At 43.5% G+C, this 24,255-nt stretch overlaps 1 protein-coding gene across 6 annotated transcripts in view; it reads left to right on the top strand.

The window, feature by feature from the left end:
* Positions 1-2,648: 2,648 nt before the first annotated feature.
* THADA (THADA armadillo repeat containing) overlaps positions 2,649-24,255 on the top strand; it is a 438,996-nt gene continuing 417,389 nt past the window's right edge. For 2 of the 6 annotated variants that reach the window (XM_075595761.1, XM_075595765.1), the window contains exons 1-10: positions 2,650-3,021; positions 5,425-5,526; positions 8,548-8,642; positions 9,304-9,434; positions 11,443-11,591; positions 12,549-12,581; positions 14,857-14,905; positions 18,455-18,645; positions 19,910-20,004; positions 23,995-24,212. In XM_075595761.1, coding sequence (XP_075451876.1) covers positions 5,451-5,526; positions 8,548-8,642; positions 9,304-9,434; positions 11,443-11,591; positions 12,549-12,581; positions 14,857-14,905; positions 18,455-18,645; positions 19,910-20,004; positions 23,995-24,212 — 1,037 coding nt within the window. In that variant the 5' untranslated portion in view covers positions 2,650-3,021; positions 5,425-5,450. Of the gene's footprint in view, positions 3,022-5,424; positions 5,527-8,547; positions 8,643-9,303; positions 9,435-11,442; positions 11,592-12,548; positions 12,582-14,856; positions 14,906-18,454; positions 18,646-19,909; positions 20,005-23,994; positions 24,213-24,255 lie in introns of all 6 variants that reach the window. The other 4 variants (XM_075595764.1, XM_075595763.1, XR_012800897.1 and 1 more) reach the window with 4 other exon arrangements.

Genomic DNA, 24,255 nt, shown 5'->3' with positions numbered 1-24,255 from the left:
CTCATCCTGGCCCCCCATCATCATCTCCTCAGCTCATCCTGGCCCCCCATCATCATCTCCTCACCTCATCCTGGCCCCCCATCACCTCACCCTGGTCCCCCATCATCTCACCTCATCCTGGCCCCCCCAAATTGTGTCCTTACCTTATTTACAGGAAGGACACAGATTTCTCTGGGCCGCCGGGGTGTGGGCTCCACCCCCGCTGTCCTCTGATTTGCTGTCCGCTCCTCCAATCAGGGACAGGCTGCACAGACACTCACACAGTGCTCCTGACAGTGCCCGGCCACCGTCCACGGCCCGCCCCCGCCTCCAGTCTCAGCACTTCCAGCCGCGCCTGCCCTCGCGCTTGCGATGCCAGCCCTCTGCCGCAAAAATGGTAATACCGGACACATAGATGTGTATTACCTCCGGTTTTATACCGGATAGGCATCGGAATTACCGGCCTGTCCGGTTCAAAACCGGACACCTGGCAACCCTAACCAGGAGACGGGATAGCAGACTTCTCCTGAAGGCTGCTGGTTCCAAAAGGAAGCATGCTTTCCCGTCCAAGAAGGATCAAAGGACTATACCAACTAACAAGGCATAGCAGGGGAGGAAAGCCAAACCAACTGAGGTTTGAACAGAGGGAGGTTGCCAAGTCAACAGACTGGAAGCACTGGAAACTTAGACTGAGGAGTGCTGGCAGCCTCAGAGCAGAGAAAAATATACAAACTGGTTCCAGGACAACATTACAGATTGTAAAAAAATAATAATTTGTTTAACATGAAAATGTCAAAAGTTTGAAAAACTGTCCTGATATTTAAACAAAAAAGTAAATTCCATCAGCTCAATTTAACCAATAAACTGCCACTGTCCTTATATCACACCTTAATCCTATGAGATTGCCAGTTTATTAATGCATGTCAAGTTTTGAAAGCTCTGTACAGTACACAATTATAGCAGGGCCCCCTCTGGGGTCCCCTTACCTCCGTGGGGTTCGCGGGTGCCAGCGACAGAGTGCGCGCATCCGGCGGTTGCTGGCAAGGTGCAGAGGGGGAGAGCTGTAGTCGGGAAGGCGACCGAGTCACCGAAGGCTCCTGGCGGTTCCCGTGGCAGGGCGCCACCATGTAGGGTGGGAGTGCGCATACGCGGAGGATTGTGCATTCGCAAAGAGATTGTGGCTGACATTACAGATGCGCACAGGCGCAGTAGAAGGAACAGAGCTCCGAGGGGAACACCCAGCAGCCCCAGCCAATAGGATTGCCAGAATCCCCTTGCCAGAGATGGATACATTTGGCGTGCCAGGGACCACGCCAGCCGGAGCTGGGACAAGAAGAGGGTAGGGTGTGTGTGCAGGGTGTCTGTGACCCCTACACTAGGCCAGAGACCCCCTTAGGCCCCGACTCCCCTCAGCTTGGGGTTGCTGCAGGGACAGGCCCATAGATAGGGACACTGCCCTGTGGCATTAGAGTGAGGGACACAGCCAGGACGCAGCTGCATCCTGGCCTCAGGTGATTTGGGACCAGACTGTTAAAGGTGGTACAATCCACGCGGGACCCACCCAACATAGAGGCGGAGGCTTCGAGGATACCGTCGCTGGATCCGTTGATCCCATCTTCTTCATCTGTGCGCCCGGGTGTGGATACACCCGGCAGGTACCTCACCTCATCAAGTGCACGAACAGTACACAGGCTAGTGGGGCAGCGCTGTCTCACACTTGGGTGGGTGTTTGACTCTGTGGACACCAGGGTGGTTGGGTGCCCAGGGGGACAAGCACTGTGAGGGTTTACGGCCCTGTGAGGCCTGAGAGTTTATGTAGTGGTAGTAGTATTATATCCTGTTCAGTAAAACCTGTTATATTCTACTGGTGTGTTTACTATATTGTCCTGCATGGGGTTATCCAACATTGTTAGGATCCCGCGCAGGTGGAGAGGCGCTGTCATCAACCGGAGCAGGTACACCCCCCTGGCTCCCAGTAACGGAGGTTCAGGTCTCCTGTGAGCCGCAGGTAACGCCCCACATACACTGTAGCCACTATATCTCCCAGGGGTTGGGGGAAAGTGCGTTACACAATATTACACCCTTTATGTGTGAGTTTTGAAAAAGAGGGGAGTTTTCGTGCATTTGTCAGCTATGTTGTTTGTGCATTCAGAGTATTTTCTATGTACTGTATGTGAGGTATTGCCAATTCATTAGTCTACAATTTACCCCACTACTAAAAAACCTTACATTTTGGAATATTCCTTATTACGAGATGGGAGAATATTCATTTTCTTGTAATCTTCCAAAATAACAGAATATATTTATACAATAGGACTCAACCCATGCGTCAAAATAGAAAGGTAAACCAAAGTATAGTCCAGATTTCCTGTATAAATACATTTTAGAGCTACATACATGCATGTCATCAATAGAAAATATAATAAAAAGGTATGTCGAAGTAACTCAATGCCACTCTTTGAAATAAAAAATTAAAGAAGAGCAAATTACATGCTCATAGGTAATTGGGGAACTTTAACCAGCATGTTACCAATTCCCATATGTTCCCATTTACCTTGTTGTTGTTTATTGCTACTGTTTTAATAAAGATTTAAAAAAAAGTGTTTTTACAGCTGCAGTTGTGATTGGCTGCTGCACAGTCCCGCAGATAAAAATGGCGGCCTCCATGTAACATCCCATGCCAGGCGATATACAGGTTGCAGTGTATCTGCTGTAGTCTCCTAGAGATCACAACCGGTCTGCTAAAGAGCAATGGGTGATCTGATACATTATCTGATACATATCAGGAAGGCATTCAGGGCTGGGCCAGTCAGGATACTATCCTGGTAGTGTGGGATCTGCATTCTCTCCCTCATTTACTCAAGGTTAGCTGTTTTTGTCCAGCTCAGTGCTGCTGGTAACTCCCCCCGCCCGCCTCTCTCTGTGTAACAACAGCTCAGCGAGAAGTGGGGCAGGGAAGAGGCAGCTCCTCCCCCAACCCTCCTGCACATGGGAAGAAGCTGCAGCCTGGGAAGAGGAAGAGAGAGAGAGAGAGAGAGACAGGTAAAGAGAGAAAGATAGATAGACATGGGGGAGACACGTACTGTAGTAACACCAAGGATACACATAGACATACCCAACTCGCTCTCATACACTGAGACGGGGGTGGAGGGGTCAGTTATATCCTGTACTGGTCCCTTCATGTGTTAAATTAAAGGGAGATTATAGGTAGTAGGATTCCTTTTATTTGACCATCAATGGCTTATTAGGTTTTTCATTACTGCCTGTTTTTTCATTTTCTTATTTACAGTAATATACTGTGAGAATAATATATGAATGCACATATACGCACACAGTGGTCCAGTAGGAATATGTTAGATGGAGTTCACTACAGTATGCAGTTATACACCTACAGTATTAGGAGGGATACACATACCCATGGGGCACACACGATATAGTACATGCGCAGTCACACAGAAGCTCCTGTGCAAAATGCTGTCCTTGCTTGGGAACATTGAATTCCTGTTTTAAATTAATGGCGCCTAAATCTGACCAGGGACCATAATAAATACAGCCCGGAGGGGGAAATATACACATCCTGTAACGCATTTGCAAATAAATTATTTTTGTCTTAAGAAATTACTCATCCAAAAGTTTTGTTTTGTTTGTTTTTTTATCTTTGAATTATACCAAACCCATGTAATGTTTCATAGAGGATTTCAGGTTTTGCTTTCGACTACTTCAAGCAACATGGATACGTGATTTTACCTAAATTAATTGCACTGTACAAAGCCTTCACCTTTCAGGTTACAGGTGGTCCTCACTATATGCCAGTCCGTTATCCGTCGAATGGCTTAGCCCAGAGGTGTGCAAACTTCTTGAGCTGCTCCCCCCTGCCCGGGAGCCGCAGTGTTCGCGACCCCCCGCTCCAATGACTCAGCGTCAAATGACGTTGTGGGTCATGTGCCGCCACATGACCCCGCCGCGTCATTTGATGTGCGTTGCCATGGCGACGCGTGATGGCACATGCCGCGTTGCCATGGCGATGCATTGCCGAAGACCCGGCTGGCAGCAGGTAAGTGAGTTACAGAGGCATCATGCCTCCCCCGGTATTTAATTTAAATGCCGTAGGGAAGAGCGCAGGCCCTCTGTAACTGCCCGCGCCCCCCATGAAATTCTCCGGCCCCCCTGGGTGGCACGCCCCCCAGTTTGCGCACCGCTGGATTAGCCAATGCCGGATAATGCATTCCGCTGAACAGATTATCCGACGCTCACCGACGTGGATTAACATTGGATCCGCTATCCGAGGGCAGTTTGTGGGACAGATTCCGACAGTAATCAAGGACCGCCTGTACTTACTTTTATGTGGATACAAGTGAGGAGAGGCCCAAATAAAGAGTACCAAGAAAAGTACTATACTCCACATCTATATTGACATAAACAACTATCTAGAAAAACCTTACAACTGTTGGTAGATGGAGTGTTTCCTCCAAAGGAGTAACATAAAAAAAAAATAGTTTCCTTATATTGTAAAGTAGATTTTTATGTTCCTTAGGCTGCGTCCCCGCTAGTGCTGAGCGGGCGGCGCTTGCTGCGGTTACTTACATATATAGATATATGTAAGTCCCCCGCTCACGTGGTGCGCTCGTGCACGGGCACATACGCTCACCGGCGCTCGGTGCTTATGTAAACATAAAAATGTAACCCCCTCCCCCCCCCCCCAACCCTGCGTGCGCGCATAATATGACAGGACACCCGGCGCTCATGCTTGGAGCGCTCTCCCAGCATGAGCGCGCTCGGTGCCAGCGGGGACACAGCCTTAGATTCAGTCCACTCGAGAGCAAAAATAGAAGTAAACCGTGACTTTAAAACAGGATTCCAAACATGGCAGCTGGCGGGGAAGAATGCCGGGAACGTGGTGGGATTTATATGGCCGTTTAATAGCAGGCCACAACAGATGATGTGGCGACTTCCTATTGGCCTGTGTGGCGTGTGAGATTTAAACTGCCAGGGAAATTAAAGCACTGTACCTTCTCCAGCAGGTATCCCCTGAGCTGAAAATAGCACAGTTCACCTCCAAGCTGCCTTCCGGTTTCCATTTTGTGCATATAAAAGTGCGGGGGTCAAGAAAAATAAAACTAGCAGCCAAGATCGGCTGCTTTAAAAGCTTTGTTTTTTGGACAACGTTTTGCCTTAGGCTGCGCTAAGCGTGCCGGCGACACGACGGTAGGCTGCGGTCGCTGGAAAAATAAAATTGAGATGACTTCCAGCGATCACGACCAAGCCATCGCTCCGCGCTTACTATAAGCGCACGCGGCCGCGACAAGGCATTTGTTTTGAAGCAGGGTCGTTGTCGCCGACACTATAAACGCAGCCTTATCTGGATACGTTTACTTGTAATAACACTAGGCCATGAAATGTTGTAATGTATCTGTTGCCTTATTAGTTGTTTCATTGTTTTTGAAGGTGAAACATATTTTGAAAGCTTCACAATGGTTTTGAAGAAAAAGAAAGTGATTAAGGTTGACGCTTTGGTTCTTGAGGGCCCCAATCTTCAGAGACTTAAATGTAAGTATTTTGCACAATATTTGTTTGGTTTTCATGGCCGTAATTTTGTAGTGGGATGTGATGAAAATGAATGTAAAAAAAAAAAAATGTGTATATATATTTAGATCGCTCTAACGAAACATTTCTTCTATATTGAGAAGTCTTGTGAGTGACGGCATTTTTCTTTTATTCGTAAATTTTATTCTCAGCAGGGCACCAGGCAATGATTTTACAGACATCATGAGTGTTCTATATACTACATGGCACGAGAACATCAACGTTAACGTGCCCGGGTGCCCGCAGACACAAATGGAAGAAATCGCCACTCGGGTCTTGCTGAAGAATAAAGGGTAATTTTATTCAATGGACGTTTCGGTTCTGTCCAGGACCGTTCTCTTGTGTTTGAATAAAACTATCCTTAATTCTTCAGCAAGACCTGCGAGTGCAGATTTCTTGTGTGTATGTAGATATGTGTATATATATAGAGAGATAGATATACACATACAAGAAATCGAGATAATATATAGATATAGATATAGATGTAGAGGTATCAGTACCGTGTTAGCTGAGCTTAATAATCAAAAAATAAATAGATGATACCATCTGTGGCTAACTAAATGCTTCTATTTGTGCGAGCTTTCAAGATACACTGATCTCTTATTCCGGCGATGTTACAATGAATAAAGCAAGAAAGGTTTAACTTAAAAACAGTGTCTCTTGGAATGTTATCTGTGACTGAAACCTATCCCTCCCCCCCTGTGTAGTATGCGATACATGACTTGAGGTGTTAAATAGTCCCTGAATGTCAGTGATGTAAGAGTGTGTGTGTGTGTGTGTGTGTATGTAAATATAAATGTATAAAGCGCCCATAGTGTGTACAGTGCTCTACAAAAGGTGTGTGTGGAGTGGGAGTGTATACCAATGGTGTGTGTAGGTGTGGAAATGTAAGAGGGTGTTGCATTACTAAAAGTGTGTGTGTAAGAGACAGCTGTGTGTGCATTCATATAGCGCAGCATGATCGCTGTACACACTGTGGGCGCTTTATAAATTTATATTTACACACAAACTCTTACATCGCTAACATTCAGGGACCATTTAACACCTCAAGTCATAAATAGCATACTGCACAGGGGGGGGGGGGATAGGTTTCAGTCACAGATAACATTCCAAGATGCGCTGTTTGTAAGTTAAACCTTTCTTGCTTTATTCAATGTAACATCGCCGGAAGAAGAGATCAGGATATCTCGCAAGTTCGCACAAATAAAAGCATTTCGTTAGACATAGAACGGTATCATCTATTTATTTTTGATTTATATATATATATATCTATATATAGATAGAGAATATATCTATATATATATATATATATATATATCTATCTATATTCACCTAATCATAACTTTTTGCAATTATTTATTTCTATATACATTTTGGTAAACTACTTTTTACATTTTAATTATTGTATTGTAACAACTATCTGTATATCATCTTGTACCAAACGTATAAATATTGAAATGGTAATATAAATAAGAATATAGCATGAAGGTAATTATAATAAATTATTTCAACACTTTTACAGTACATTCTTAAATATGTCAAACATTTTTAATGTAAGTTAAGGGTTTCCCAGCTAGAACACTGCACACTTGTGCTTTTACCATAAATCGTTTATTTTTTTTCAATTCCTTACATTATATGCAGAACTTGCAGAAGTACAGATGCCCTTAATCAGAAGATTTACAGAATATTTTTTTTTTGATGATTTATGGCTAAGTGAGCAAGGTTATGTTTCAATGTTGTATTACCAAATGTTTAACGTTCACCCATAACTTTTCCTTGACACTGTTATTCTATTTTGTGGGAAATGGTGTGTGTGTGTGTGTGTGTGTGTGTGTGTGTGTGTGTGTGTGTGTGTGTGTGTGTGTGTGTGTGTGTGTGTGTGTGCGCGCGCACGTGTGTGCACATATATTTGAACATGTGTGTGCACATATATTTGTTTAAAACCAAAGACATAACATAAAACACAGACAAAGCTCAGTGCACATCCAGTGAAACTTATACACGGTACAGTGCCTAAATATACATGTATAGATAACTAATAAATAAAATGGTCTTTTAGTTTAACATTTTGGCCAAATTGTTGTAAGCCCCTGAGCCAACTGCACGGCAGACCACGTTTCAAGGGTCCCTAACACTAATATAGATTCTTAATAACCTGTGCATTGCCAGGAAGAATGATTTATAATAAATCTGTCAAAATGAGTTGCAAAGTTCTAAGTCTGATTGAAGCTTTTATTAACCTGTACATTACCAGGAAAAGCACTCTGTAATAGATTTGTCACAATCACACTGTATGCAAGCAAGTTCCCCTGAGAGTGGGAGATGCCATGGAGTGAGCTTTTAACCATTTAAATGTGGGAGGGAGTGAGCTTCAATTAGGTAGGAGGTTGCCACCCTCCAATCAGCTAAGACTAGCTGAACAAGAATTATAAAACATACAGAACACTTACAAGCTCATATTGAACCCCCCAAATACCCACAACATATATATATAAGCATATAAGTTTCACAGAGGAGTGCTACTGAGCATGGCAATATATATATTTAAAACCAAAGACATAACATAAAACACAGACTATGTATATTTAGGCACTGTACCGTGTATAAGTTTTACTGGATGTGCACTGAGCTTTGTCTGTTTTATGTTATGTCTTTGGTTTTAAATATATATATTGCCATGCTCAGTAGCACTCCTCTGTGAAACTTATATGCTTATATATATATGTTGGGGGTTCAATATGAGCTTGTAGGTGTTCTGTATGTTGCACATATATTTGAACATGTGTGTGCACATATATTTGAACATGTGTGTGCACATATACAGTATTTATAAATGCAAGTACTGTATGTTTTTTTAAATGCAATTTGTTAATTGTCATGGAGGATTTTGCTGTACTTTTGGCTAATTTTTCTTGATTGTATTTGCTCGGCCGAGAGGCACAGTACTGTACAGATATGATTTCACCCCCAAATGTTCTGTAGTTTTTGTGGACGACGAAGGGGAGAATCTGGCATCGCTGCTGCTTCATTGTGTCCGGCTAACAGATGGAGTTCAGCAAATACACAGCATCAAAAAGGTAAAAATGAGGGCAATAAGAAAATCTCCTATATAAGGACAGAGAACCATTAGTGACCAGAAATATTACACATGCTAATAAACATATTAAACACACATTCACGCTTGTACCTTTTAACCTTTGGACTGCCGAAAATATCTATTGCTGAAGAATATTAGTAGATTTGAGTGTCTGTTAAAGCAGCAATTTCCTCAGACGTAAATCATTTTTGTTTTGTTAACTCCATCGGGGCTCTTGCAGACTTCAGCTGTGATGCTCCCAGCTTCAGGGTCCCCCCACCTCTTTGTTGCTCATAAATTAGGTTTTGAATTATTGCTGGTTGGGGGCAAAAAAGAAACTACAAACCTGGGTGCAGCCACCAATAGAAAGCTCCGTCGGTGCCTCCTGATGATGTGGCAGCCTTTTACTGGCTGCCGTAGCGACCCCGGTATTGGTCTTCGGCACATGTACTCTTGTTCAGTACATTCAAAATCCAATTTACTGCCAGCTGGGGGTGGTCCCTGGAGCTGGGAGCATCACGATGATCTCCGCAGGGTGCATCTTTATTTTAATAGATTTTGTTTTTGGTAGGTACAATGAATCTTAACCATTATTTCCTTCAAGTAGTTTTGGTTTTTGCTCTTCTCTGTTGTTATAACATGCCCCCACCACACACTTTCAGATCATACCTCTTTTGGAAAACCTACACACTGCCTCTGCTAGCCCAGATCTGGTTCAGTGCTGCCTGGGTGTCCTAGCTGAAATGTACTTTTCACTAGCTTCCAAGAATCCATTGAAAAAGGTGTTGGCAAGGTAAAGAACTGGCTTTCTGCATTCTTCTTAATATTGATTTTTATACACTAATGTGCCTCACGGTGTCCAACTAGAGCAGTGCTCGTCAAAATAGTTTGGCGGCAGTCCCGTACAGAATCAGCAGTATAGTATTCTCACGGGATATACAGTAGATGCACACAAGCCGGTATACACATCACTCTACTCGTTACACAGTAAAACCATATAGTTCAGCAAAGATTAATATGTGCTGCAGCATCTGTCCCTGTAGGGAAATATGCAGATTTCGTAGACTTTATTGCACCTGTTAACTAAATGCGTTGCGTTAACCCTGGCACACTAACAGTAGAGCAATTGAAAACAATGATTTAGGAGAACGCGTTATTTAACGTGTTAACTCGTTTTAATGGGCGGGTAATGTCTGCAATAGTAGGAAAGCCGCGGGGCACTCGTAGAGTTTAAGGAAAAAAGTTCCTTTATTAAGTCTTACATATTCCTCCTACGCGTTTTGGTGCCCGCTTGGACCGAAACGTGTAGGAGGAATATGTAAAACTCAATAAAGAAACTATTTTCTTAAACTCTACGAGTGCCCCGCAGCCTTCCTACTATTGAATCTATTCACACCACGGGATCTACCACAGGATCAGGCCCCTGATAGCAATTGGTGCACAACTACTTATTTGTTTGGGTACAGTGAATACTAAGGCCTCGTTCAGGGTGCTGGCTTCGGAGGGAGGGCGTGCTGCCGTGCGTGCTGCTGTGAGAAACAAAGTATTCAATTTGAATACTGGTTTTCAGGGTAGCAACTGCCCTGTCTCCGAAGCCAGGAGTTGAAGCTGGCTACAGTTTCAATAAACGAAAATTTTGTTTTTTGGAGCTGCAGCAGCGTCACAGGGACCTAGGCAGCCAATGAAATCATTCTTGAGAATGATTTCATGACTGCAACCTCGATACTTAACCTGCCGTGTGTAACCCCGCCCCCTCCCCGCCCCCTCCTCAACGCTGAACAGTCTGCTGGGGGATAAACACAGATCGCGCAGCAAACTGCTGCACTGCCTCCTTCCCGCCCTCCCTACGAGTCCTGCAGCTGGCACCCTGAACGAGGCCTAAAGGAGTACACGCTCACCATAATGTTGTTGCATATGGAGGTTCCTACAATGTGTTATTTGCCATTCGTGTAAAGAAGCTAAAAACTTTGCTACTATAATAACCTTTAGCCAACCCCTTCACAGCATAAGCTTAAAGCTGCAGACCAAGCAATATTCTACGTGTGTTTTTTTTTATATTTTTTTTTTAATAAATCAGTTTTGTACTATGAGAAAATACTTGTAGCATTTTTTTTATTTTTTAAACAACTCAATTACATTTTTAATGTATTATAATGTTTCAAGCATTTTTTGTTTGTATAGCAATTAAAGCAAAACACACAAGAGTCAAGATAAATGCAACTTGGGATGCCCCAACTCTATGGGAACAAGAGCAACAAATAGGAATAGTGGTGGGTGCTGCAAGCAGAAAAAACCTAGTCAGGGTAACTGCATGCAGAACAGAAGGGAAGCTGAGCACACAAAAGAAATGCAATAATTTATAAAAAGTTCATATCACAAACCATCCGGCGTTTCGGTGTATAAACACCTTCTTCAGGGATTGCTATTGTCTCTCTAGCAACCATTTACAAAGTCACATCCCCCTTCCTCTTCTGAGACCGGCTCTGGCAGAGCTTTTTGAGCCCTGCCCTCTCTCTAGCAGTGCACCAATTGTATCTAGTGACTGCCTGGTCACATGATCTTCCCCACAGAACTTTGCATCTTTGGTCCTCTTCTGCTGCCATTTAGTGAACCCCGAGCAAATCTACGCCAATCGATCGTCAACTTAGCAAATTACTTGTCATTGAGTAGATTGTATTGATGCACATATTAAAGGGGGGGGGGCAGCTTGGACAGCTGCGTTAAAAATAACTGCCTTTTGATATACGTATTGTACCTCTTGTTAATCTTATTTTGCTATCTTCGGCTTTGTTGGTTTCCAGCTCCATGAACAGCCTTCCAGATCAGTGTAAGGCAGATGCTGTTTGCGCTTTTACCTGCTGTCTGAAAGAGGACATTGGGACCAAAGACACCGAAAATTACAGGAAAGTGGTGGATAACCTGGCCGCCTGCATGGAAAACTTCATTATAGGTAATCGCAGCGGAAAGACATTATGAAAACTGAGCTTTGGTACAATCACTTATTTCTCAGTATAAATCCTTTAATGTTCATACACCATTTCACCCGTGAGTGGATCTGAGAATAACCATATGACTTCACAAAAAGCAAAGCTTTCAGCTGTAATCTCAGGTAATATACAAACACTGCCTATGAAATGATAACCAGCACTGCTGGTTTCAGCATAACATAGACCCTTCATTGAATTAAATATTAAATGTGCAAACAGCCCTACATATTTGGTCTCATGGTCATGTTTTACTAGCTTTTTTTTTTTGTACTACTGTACAAAATGAGAGGTGCAAACCTCCTTTTTATTTTTGGAAGATTAGTTCTATTGAGAGTGCTTAATATTTTTAAGAACGCTTTGCTTTCCTTTTGAACAAATGTCTCTTTTCAAATTATTCTGTCCCATGCTTAGAAGACACGCAGTGCGTATTTATTTCCAATTTTTTCTAACGTGCTACTCGCCAGGGAACTCTGTACGCGTAGGAGCTTGGGGGCCACACCCATGCCAACCCAGAACTACAACAGGGACCATAGACATTGTTACAGACACGGTCCCCGGGAGATAAAGTGACTCGCTCAAGGTCACAAGGAGTGGACACCGGGAATTGAACCGTACTTCAAACACGGTGTTATTGTTGAATGGTGTCTTTACGTACTGAGCTATTCCTTCATAGAGATGTCTGTCGCTGTGCAATGGTGATAAGAATGGATGTGCTTTAAGGGGCACATGCATCAAGTGTCAGTACGGGTCATCGCACATGACCCAGAGTTGACACCTTTATTGGGAGTTAATGCTGGAACACCTGCGACAACCCTTACCAGCCGCTGCTTGTGCTCCTGTGTAGTAGTTTTTATGGGGAGGGTTTTAGCATCAAAGTTAAGATAAAAGCATTAAGATGACTACATATGTTTTTCTTCCAGGTAGCACATGTGTCACAAGTCTATTTCTAGAAAGTGAGTACCTTTCACTATTACTAATTCATGCTATATCGAACCTATGCCGAGTATTAGTTTCTTTGTTTATGAAAGTTTAGCATTGGAGTGTTCCAAAAGAGTGAGTTGTGGGGTAATATTGGGAAAACATTTAGTTACAAACCATTGAAGAACATTTTCACTTTTGTTTTTGTTATTGAAGAGGAGAGTTTCTTACATGGAAAGCAGAGATGATAACCAGCTGTAAAGCAGATGTAGATGGGTTTCTGGAGCTCTCACAAGCCTGTGATCTAATGGAATCACCTGGGCAGTACTTTGGTTATACATTTAGTGGGATCATATATCCAGTATTGCCCCAGGTATAAAGCATATCAATAATGTAAAGCAATTGAATCATTTCACACAAGAACATTACAAGAAATTATACAGAAGATTATCTCATTTGACGATTAAAGCAAAGTGAGCTCACGCATGACTGCACTCATGGCTACTGTCCCACACTCAGTCACTCCCACCACCCATTGTGACCAAGCACTGCCATCTACAGCACTTACTCCCTCACCTGCTGTCTCTGTGTAAGTTTCCCATTATACCTCTTAGATTGTAAGCTCTTCGGGGCAGGGATTTCCTTTCCCATTGTCTGATTTTGCTGCACTTATTGTATAATTATAATTCCCTGTACTGTCTTCTTTGTGAAGCGCTGAGTACACTTTTGGCGCTATACAAATAAAGACATACAATACAATACAAAGTGAGACAGAGTCCTCCACCAAAGTGTGGCGATTATTGCAATGTGGTATTGTCTATTCAGCTGAATAGTGATATGACAAGGTAATTTATCTTTTTTTCTGTACTAGTTTAGAGATCTGTCTGTCCTCCTTTCATTTAAATAGAAGTCTGCCACCGACTGGCCACACCCCTAGCTACATGGCTACATTGTATAGACCAAAACGGCTTGTTTAGGTGTAACCCTCTCTGTCCGTCTCGTAGGGAGTCTACATCAATGCCTCTTATATTGGCTTTCTCAGATGTGGTTACCTTGTCGGGGTGCTGGATACGTGCGGCTGGGCGATGATATAGCAATCATGGGTGCCAGAAACGTTATTCATTCCACAGCAGCTTTATTAGTTGTATCCTCCTACACTGGGAACTTGGTAAAGACCCAACTGCATTCTTCCTGGCTCCGTCTAAACCTACTTCCCTAGCTGCCGCTATCTCGGCCTGCTATGGAGGGGCTGAGGCTTGGTCCCCATTGTTATCTAACAGCCCTGTACTGGGCTGCCTTGTTAGATGTTCATCTGTTTAGGCCCCTGTCGGGCCTTGTGTTACTCTCTCTCTCTCTGGGTAATCCACGTCCCTCTCACGTGCACAGCATGCAACCTGGTAGCGACCTGTAGCGGAGCCAGCTATGGACCCTCTGATGTGGCTGGTCCAACTATCCCATGGAGCCCTCTCAGGGCATAGGACGCCGCCCTATGGATTCAGATAATAGCATACAACCATTCTTAAGGCCTCTAATGTGGACTGTCAAACAAGAAGAGGGAATCCTTCTGAGGCTGTATTATATTGATCAAACTAATGGACCTGCACCTTTTGTAGTAAAGGATCAGATAGGACCTCTACGCATTAAATAACTGCATAATATCCCTGTACAAACGGTTTCTTACTATATACTATCTAAACTGTAACCTAATTATTTCTCTGTGCTATGTTTAACCCCACACTAACGCTTCTTTTGCTTTTTGTTCCTCCTCCTTCCTGAAAATACAATAAATAAAGAATGTAAAGGGGAAAAAAAGACGGAATCCTATCCTACATATAAATTCATCACTTAGACTATACACAGTGAATCTTCTACAGCCCTATATATATATATACACCAACTTGTGACATCACAGATCACCACGCCTACAGCGGGTGTGGTTAAAAGTATACTTTATATCCTGTACTAGGTGGCAGGCTAAGCACCCCCTAGAAGGTGGGCATGGCTAGCTATCTGCCCAGTCACTCTGTACCAGTAGATGGAAGGGGGGCGTTACACTACAGCAACGCACACAGTTAACCCTCTGAGGCCCTTAACCCTTTAAGTGATCATAGTAATCCCAAAGGGGGGGGGGGATTACATAGGGAATCTTCAACATATCCTTAATATAGTGAGAAGTATTTGGTGCCCACAGATTATAACATGAAGTGGGTAGAGGTTATATATTGGGTATACAGAAATGTTGGAGACATCCACGAGCGTCTTACTGTTCTGACTGCTCCGGTGTAATTATATTTCTTTTCTCCTTTACAGTCTTTCAGTTCCTAGAAAAGGTTTTGCAGACATTCCAACGTCAGAACCAGTAAGTGCCACACGCCACTGTACTTTAAGGCAGAGTTACTCGCGCGATACAATGGGTTCCTAACCCCTTTCCTGCCAGAGTGCTCACCAACACCACATAGTTTTCCTGACTACCTGGCAGGGGTTTTATAAAAAGGAAATGGGTAATGTTAGAATGTGTTTGTGATGAAGGTGCTAATGCATGGAACTGTTGGATGTGTGTTTGAGTTATGCTAGAATAAATGGTGTGTGCGCTGTTGTTGTAGTTGTGTGTTTATACGTAGTCGTTTTGTGGACAAGGAAACTAGAACCAGTAACATTTGTGAAAATGTGAAACTCTATATTTAATCCCATCCTGTGCCCGTACAGAAGGGGGCAGTTACACCACCTACATTCACATGTTTGTTATGCAAAAAACTCAAAAGGGGGGAGTCACCTCAAATCTCGGTTTATTCTCTAATCCAGGGGTTGGCAAACTTTTCCGTCTGCGCCCCCCTGCCTGCTCGCGCCCCCCCTCCTTACTTTGTCTCCGACGTCACGGTGCCACCCTGCGACGTTGGTTGCCATGGCGACACGTCACTGAAGGTAAGGGAAGTTGCAAGAGGCCTTGCTCGATCCCCCGGCATTTAATTGAGATGCCTCAGGGAAGAGCACGGGGTCTGCGACTTCCCTTACCTTCAGTGACGTGTCGCCATGGCAACCAACGCCGCAGGGTGTAACCGCCGCACCCCTCCCACTGGAATATGTTGCACCCCTGCCCCAGTTTCTGCGCCCCCCTGCTCTAATCCAAGAGGACTTCATGCATTTATTAAGCCAACTTTTGCCATTTTTTTCCCAAGTGCAAAGAGAGGGAAGGAGAGACAGCAAGGTGAGGAGGATAGAGGAGGGAGTGTAGCGTGCAGATAGCGGAGCAGGCACAGTAAGGCAGAGCGTGCAAAGGGGAGCAAGGCATGATGGAGGAGGGAGTAAGGTGGGGAAGAGGTTACAAGAAACAGCAAGGCATTGCAGGGAGGGGGAAAACAAAGCGTAATGTTTCATTCATAACCTTTCAGATCTCCTAGGTCTGCGTATGTTACGCCAGGTACTGCTTTACGAGATTAACATGTTCTTTTATTAACGTGACCATATCTTTGTAAAGGGAGGGTTAAAGCTGCAGTTCAAGCTGCCGTTTTAAAAAAAAATATATATACAGGCATACCCCGCATTAACGTACGCAATGGGACCGGAGCATGTATGTAAAGCGAAAATGTACTTAAAGTGAAGCACTACCTTTTCCCCACTTATCGATGCATGTACTGTACTGCAATCGTCATATACGTGGATAACTGATGTAAATAACACATGTGTAACAGGCTCTATAGTCTCCCTGCTTGCGCACAGCTTCGGCACAGGTAGGGAGCCGGTATTGCTGTTCAGGACGTGATGACAGGCGCATGCGTGAGCTGCTGTTTGCCTATTGAGCGATATGTACTTACTCGCGAGTGTACTTAAAGTGAGTGTACTTAAAGCGGGGTATGCCTGTATTTGTTTCCCATTCAATATCTGCATCAATACAATCTGCACACTGACAAGTTATTGGCTAAGCTGCAGATCGATCTGTTCTCCTGTAATCGATCGCTTGCTCCGGGTTATTTAATTCAGTTTTTGCACAGCATTCTGGGCAATGTAGTCCTGGAATATGATTGACTGGGCTGTTACTAGATACATTTGGTTCACTGCTACAGAGAGGGCGGGTCTCGAGCCAGAGCCTATCAGAAGGGGAAGGGGACTGTCACTTTGGAAATGCTTCCTACATTAGGCTAAGGCCCCGCTCCCAGAGTCAGCGCACCTGCGCTGCTGACAGGCGGTGCGCTGAGATACACAGACCGCGATCTGCGGTCTGTAGGGAGCGGGAGCCGGAGCTGGAGGTGGGCGGGAGGTGGGAGGTTTGATCGGGAGGTGGGCGGGAGGTGGGAGGTTTGATCGGGAGGTGGGCGGGAGGTGGGAGGTTTGACAGGGAGGGGGGGCGTGGCTTGAGCGGAGGGACCCGCTACTCTCCCCCCCCCCTCCCTCCACGGACTCGGGCTGGAGCTGGAAGGTAAGTTTAAACACACACACGCAGGCACTCATTCACACACGCACACACACACAGGCAGGCACTCACGCACTCATACACACACACACGCGCGCACACACAGGCAGGCACTCACGCACTCATACACACACACACACACAGACAGAGGCAGGCACTCGGGCACACACACACACAGACAGGCACTCACACACTCAGACACATACACACACAGACAGGCACTCACGCACTCAGACACATACACACACAGACAGGCACGCACTCAGACACACACACAGAGAAAGGCACTCACCTGCTTTCACTCCACACTCCTCCCCGCTCCCCGAAGCCTCTCCTCCTCCCGCAGCCTCCCCTCCCCATTGGCTCACAGCCACACACGTCACGCGTCAAAGCTAGAAAACACCATTCTCTGGTGTCTCCAGCGGCTGACGCGCTACAGCGTGTAGTGCTCTGTGCAGCCAGTGGGGACCGGGACCGGCTCGCGAGGATTCCCCTGCTGGTGGGGAACTCGCGACCCGCCGCCCGCGCCAACGAGCGCAGCGGGACCGAGGCCTTAGAAACATTATTAATGTCTTTAAAACATATTTTTTTTTTTTACATTTTTTAAATGCTACAAGTATTTTCTCATAATACAGAACTGATTTATTTAAAAACACACACGTAGGATATTTCTTGAACTGCAGCTTTAACATAACCGGTGGTTTTTTTTGGCATTTGAATACAAACATAAAATAAACGTTATAGCGAAGATTAGAGAGCAGTGCTGGTGATTCCTTGTCATTCTTGCAAACATTTGAGCCACGTAAGTCTCCTTATCTTGATAAATGAATAACCACACATAGACACATTTTCATGGAGGTAATGGTCACAGCACAATTTATTTAAATATATACTGTATATATTCTCTCTCTGTTTCTCTTTTTTTTTTTTCTCTCTTCTCTTTTTTCTCTCTCTTGGACTTTGACAGCAATATTAAGCCAACATCTTGCCCTAAGTCAATAGTGACTTAATCACATAAAATAATACCATTAACCAAAATAAAGAAAAGCCAGCACCCTTAGGTCATGTTATCCTTCATAATAATAATAATAATAATAGCATGTTCTTGTATAGCGCTGCTAGTTTGATGCAGCGCTTTACAGAGACATTTTGCAGACACAGTCCCTGCCCCGTGGAGCTTACAATCTGTTTTTGGTGCCTGAGGCACCGGGAGCTTCACACTCTCAATGCCAGTCAGTGTCTTTACTCACTGAGCCACTCCCTCTCCCTTCATGTTTTATTAGACACAGGCTCCCTACCCCTCTTATTTGACCACCAAAAGTTTCAGGGGCTTGTCATCTTGATCACTCCAACAACACGGTCTGTCGTCTTCTTAATGTAGTATAAACATTTGCATGAGTGGAAAATAAGATGTCACCATGACATTACTCACGTTGTAATACTGTACAGTAAAATGGCCATTTATGTTTTTGTCTTCTGCCCCCCTCCCCCCCTTATCAGAAAAATTCTTGGAAATGGCCTTGCTCAGACACATTTGATGCACGACTTGCTAACAACGGTGAAAGTTTCCATGGTGCTGGTGCAGAAAGTCCAGGAACATGTAGAGTCCTCTCTTCAATCGGATCCCCAGTCCCCTCTGTGGAAAACCATGCGTGACCTGCTCTCCTGCTTCACTGGTATTGTAATGGATGGTAAGTAGCATTCGTGTGCACAACCCATGGACCTGTCCTAATGTGGGGGGTACCTAAGGGGAATTTTGGTCAGCTGACAGGATATTTGAAAGGGGATTCAATTACAAAAGACCAAAAGATTGACTCTTATTTCGGTCATCGTCTTTTATGCACAGACACGCTTCCTCCCTTTTACAAAGAGCATTACAAATTAGTCCTTGAATCTATCCAGGATAGCGAACCTGCAATTCATGAAATAACTACACAAGACTTTTCAGGTCTTATAGCTTTTCAGTTTCTTGTCCGACACTCATGTGTGCATTGACCTTCCTCTGTGAATACAGAATACGAGCACGTGGCTTTATAGATCGGCGTTAGCAGGTGGTGTGTCTGTAGGAGCCTGTTTCCCGTGAACTTTCAGGGCCTTTCCCTAATTTCCTCTCTGATTAATCTAGAAGAAGCTCTGGGCCAGGAGTGGCCAACTCCAGTCCTCAAGGGCCACCGACAGGTCAGGTTTTCAGGAAATCCCTGCTACATTCAGCACCATGATTGAGCCTACAGTACTGGCTGATTGAGCCACCAGTATTGACGCATGGATATGCTGAAAACCTGGTCTGTTGGTGGCCCTTGAGGACTGGAGTTGGCCACCCCTTCTCTAAGCTATCCTCACAATCCGGTTTTGAAGAGCCTTTCTTTTCCATCCTGTCCTAATCAAGAAAACTACAGTATCTTCATATCTTCCTATAGTATTTTTCTTTATATCTGTCATTCTTTATACAGAAGTTACTACACAACAATGACTGGCTGTTTTATTAACGGCTGTGTAACAGTAAGGAGCCTGGCTCCCTAGCTCCTTATAAAATAGGTCTGCCTTCTGGTATAAGAAACCTCTTTTCGTCCCTTAGTCTAACAGTAATGTACACTGTTCTTGGATTGCACGATATATTATTTGTTCCTGGAACACCGAACTTAGAACAACTTTTTCAAACGCAAGGCGAGAAAGGGGCAGACGTAAGAAGCTGGCGCTGATTCTTATTTAAATGCTAGCATTACAGACATCCTGCATCAACGTGAAGCTCATTCTCAATCAGTTCTTCACACCGGAGTGACCAATCAGTGGGGTATCGTTGTGGAATTTGTGGCACAGGGCAAGAAGTGCCTTGGATCATCCGCGCGACTGTATATAACTTGTGTGTTTGGTAGTGGGGGTAAGAAATATATCCGCTTTCAAGTGGGGAATACTGTAGATGATGGTGTTTTAATGCTGGGTTTCTCTGTTTTTCAGAGGATCTTCTGCAAAATGTCCAAAGCACTTCAGGATTAGCTGTCGTTCTCTACCTGAAGATCATGTTTAAGCGATGTGAAAAGCTTCCAGAATTGGTAAGTTTCTTGTTTTTTTGGGATGTTTATACTCCTTGGTATTCATGAAATGAGTTTTAGCCAACTGCTCTACTATATCGTCTATCTATTTGCCAGGTGATAAGCTTATTCATTTTATGTTGTGGGGTTTCCATGCAAGACTTACATGAAATAATTGTGATCTATGTTAAATAATTGTTTTTACAGATTATTTTTTCCCCTCCTTTAAATTCAAATGTTAAAAAATTCAAATTAAAAAGATGTCACGTTGCCTTTTTTGTATTCTTCTAAATTGTGTCTACATTTTCAGGACTCACCATGAGGTTATGATGTCCTGCTTGGTAATAACAGACTACAAATACACAGCATTTGACGGCACATAAGAACCACTTTGCCGTCCTAGTTTTCCCATTTTTCCATCTGTTGGGAAACATGGAACTCATTGATCGTTCCCTTCTTTTCACATTTAGGAAAAGCCTTTTGTCTATCCCAAATTTTTTTTAATTTGTCTCTGGGAGGCTATTCTACATACAGTATTCGGCAGCCTTTCTGTTATTAAGTACTTCTCAGATTTCCCCTGAGCTTCCCACCTTGCAGATTCAGAGCATGACCTCTTGATCTAATCCAAGTTCTATTTGCAGTGTGGAGCTCCGAGTTCATTGGGCAGTTAATGGAAAAACAGATAATCATGTCCTTGCCATGTTCCATGACCTCAAATGCTCTTATGGGGTTGGAGGTCTAGAGTGGTCAATGGAAACGGTAACCAGCCTTTGACTTCTCCCCCATTTAGTCAAGATCTATTTCACATTAACATTATATTTAGAAAGTACTGTATCTGTTGAAGCTTGCTCTTTTTTTTTCTCTGCCTTGGGAAGAAGCACATAGAAGTCATCAGCCACCTTCTCATATTGAGTTTTTGAGATCCTAAACCATCCAATGCATGAAGTTGTATGCTGGAGTTTTCCAATTAGCAAATGGAATATTGGTGTAATGAGTAAGAGAGCCCCCACAAGCATGGTCATTTAAGAGGCTTAAGGTGATGCTGCATGGTTTGAACCAAACGTATTTGTTTCTTTATATACAAGAAAAAACAAAAAATAAAGAAGCGCCAAATGGGATGTTACTACGAATATGGGCAATAAAACAAAAATTGTAAAAAAATGAAAACAAAAAACATGTGACATGAACCAGTCCGGTGCGTATAGGGTCTTGCTAGCAAAAATATATGAGTAAGATAGCCACAACCCAATGAATGGCGCAGCTTCTTGAAACAGGGAACCCCCAGTCCCTGATGTAACCGTAACAACAAAGAAGAAAAAAGTTAGAAGCGCAGTCAATATGGGGTTGTGGTCAAACTCTATATCTTTATTAAAAAATCGTGTCCCAGGGACACGATTTTTTAATAAAGATATAGAGTTTGACCACAACCCCATATTGACTGCGCTTCTAACTTTTTTCTTCTTTGTTGTATTTGTTTCTTTGGATGGGATATTGCCCCATATTTGCCAAGCAATACTATTACATTGGAAGACACCATAAGGCTGAGAAAGTGTGCAGTATAGGCAGCACTACCTTTTAATGAAAAAGTAAGTTTGTTTGGCGGGTGCAAAGGGAATAGTGGGGAGACCCCCAATCTCCCCCAAATACAATGTAGATCAGCAGTGCGCAAAGTGGGGGGGCTGTTAAAGATTTAATTTATGTGGCTTATCCTAACACAGTAGTAATCCACTGCCTGGCATATTATAAACGATCAGCGCTGTTGTATCGCTTATTGTTTTTACTTAGAGGACAGTGTTGGAAGTGAGAGTGTTGGGAAGTAACTTAGTCCCTCTTGTGGGGAACTGTGGGAATGGGCTATTAGAAGGGGCTGTGGACCCCAAAACGTTAACGGTGCCCCCCGCATATTCTCTCTCATGAGAATATATATATATATATACAGTGGTTGACAAATCACCAAAAAATCTACTCGGCACACAAAAAAATCTACTCGCCACCTAGTACCAAACGTGTGCTGCTTGGGCCAATATTTACTCGCATGGGGGTTAAATCCACTCGCCCGGGGCGAGCAAATGTATAGGTTTGTCGAACACTGTGTATATATATATATATATATATATATATATATATATATATATTGGTTTTTTTTGTTACTTTTCACTGCCTTTCCTTATCTGTGTGTTCACCTTTTCCCCCCCTCTTTCTCCCTCCCCTCCCCCTGTTCCTTACGCTTTAGACACGGTTATACTTTTGTTTATCCTGCATCGCCCATTGCATCATATTGCGTTGTTACTGGCATTGTTTTGTCAATACATAATGATTCTTTTTTTACAAAAACGTGTCACATACCTTTTTTGGAGTGCTGGGAACACTCACTGTAATCTACACCATAAGGCTGATTCACTTTTAAATTGTGTTTTTTCCATCTACTTTGCATTTTTATTGACAATTCTGTTTTTATGGGGTTATATAAAATACCCTTCAAGTGTACTGTACAGATTGTCCTCGGTATCCGACGGTCCGCTTTCTGTTGGAACCGCTTATCCGATGCTCACCGCCGAGGATTAACATGAACCTGCAATCAGACGGTCCCCCTGTACTTATGCATGACTAGTAAATTTTCTATCTCATATAATTTGGGCACTTTGTTTATACTCATTTAAACCCAACAGTCATAATTTCATACCATAAGAAAGAGAAATGGATGAATGATGAATCAAAATAAAAAAAACATAGCTACATTTACGTTGTTGGCAACTGTTATAATCTGATATAATTTACGTTAACAACCAAAACAAAATGCTTGTGAAACCACCAGTGATAATAAATATAGTGACAAAGTAATACTCGAAACACAACTTGATACCCTAAGGAAGCGGTGCTCCACTGCGAAACGTATAGGGTTTCATATGTTCGAGGGCTTGTCCAGAAGTCGGAACTGGAAGGAGACGCCAATGGACCAGAGGTCTTGTCAGACACCAGGAACAGACTGTTGGAATACACGCATGGTACCGGAGAGAGACTCCGTTTTGCGCCAGCTCTGTCCTATCTCCCCTTTCTCCCCCCCCCACGCTTATGATACGCTTTAAAAGAAAAAAAAAATTCCTACTCCAAAAGATTCATCTTTATTCTGCCTATTGTAAAGCCACTCCATGTCAATGTACAGTATTACCTATTTGTGCACATTTTTTACTTTTGATTGAGAAATACTACACTATATATTTTTATATCCTTTTTTTCCCCTCGCCTCTGCAGAGTTGCGCTGGATTAATTTGGCATTCTATCATTTAAGTTGGCCATTTTCTCTTGCTGACGTAAGCATAAATGCACACTAGTAGTATATTAGCATGTTCCCGAACAGAATGAGTTGTTGGTACCTTGGGCATAAGCAACAGAAAAGGTTTCTGGCAGCTTACGGCTCATTCAAGTGAAGTAAAGTGTTCTTCCGGCACCGGAAAGCTAGCCTATGGAATAGCACTGCTTAGTAAATATGAGCTGTTGATTGATAGCACTTTTAAAATGTGCATTTTTGGTCTGCTTGTTTTGGTGTACACTCTTAATATTAGCTACAGTACAATTGTAGCGTCACGTCCAGTATTATTGTGGTCAAACAATTTCTTCAAAGCGCACGTCTCCTGTAAGACAGAGATACAAAGTAGAGCTCTACTCACAAGTTCATAATGAAGTTCTCCATTTAATGTGACAGTCGAGAACAGTGGAAATACAACGTTTCAGGTCCCATATGGGCATTTCATCTGATGAAAGGTCCATACGGGACCTGAAACGTTGTCTTTCCGCTGTTCTCGACTGTCACACTAAATGGAGAACTTCATTATGAACTTGTGAGTAGAGCTCTACTTTGTATCTCTGTCTTACAGGAGACGTGCGCTTTGAAGAAATTGTTTGTCTATGTTGTGTTGCTTGCACAAGCAGGACTGTCCTCGCCTGAAACTGTTTCCCCGCACTTTGGCATTGCACAGTATTATTGTGGTGACCAGAACTCTGTCCTTACAGGTTAGTGACCTGATTCTCCGTTCGTTGGACCAAGCTGCCGTACCAGACTGGTTTGTGAGCTGCTGTGGGCGCCTTTGCAAAGATCTGCCTGACGCGGCAGTTCTCCTCCTGTGCCAGGGAGCTCTGGCCATGCTGGAGTGGAAGGATGGCGGCATGGGCCTTGGTGGAGAGAAACTGCTCCTTGACCTCTTATCGGTTTTGCTGTCTCTCAGTTTGCGGTAAAGTACTGGCATATTTAACGTTTTATTTTAATTGGGGAAA

The sequence above is a fragment of the Ascaphus truei genome, chromosome 4, assembly GCF_040206685.1.
Source record: "Ascaphus truei isolate aAscTru1 chromosome 4, aAscTru1.hap1, whole genome shotgun sequence".
Taxonomy (NCBI): Eukaryota; Metazoa; Chordata; class Amphibia; order Anura; family Ascaphidae; genus Ascaphus; species Ascaphus truei.
This window is presented reverse-complemented; position numbering and strand designations above follow the sequence as displayed.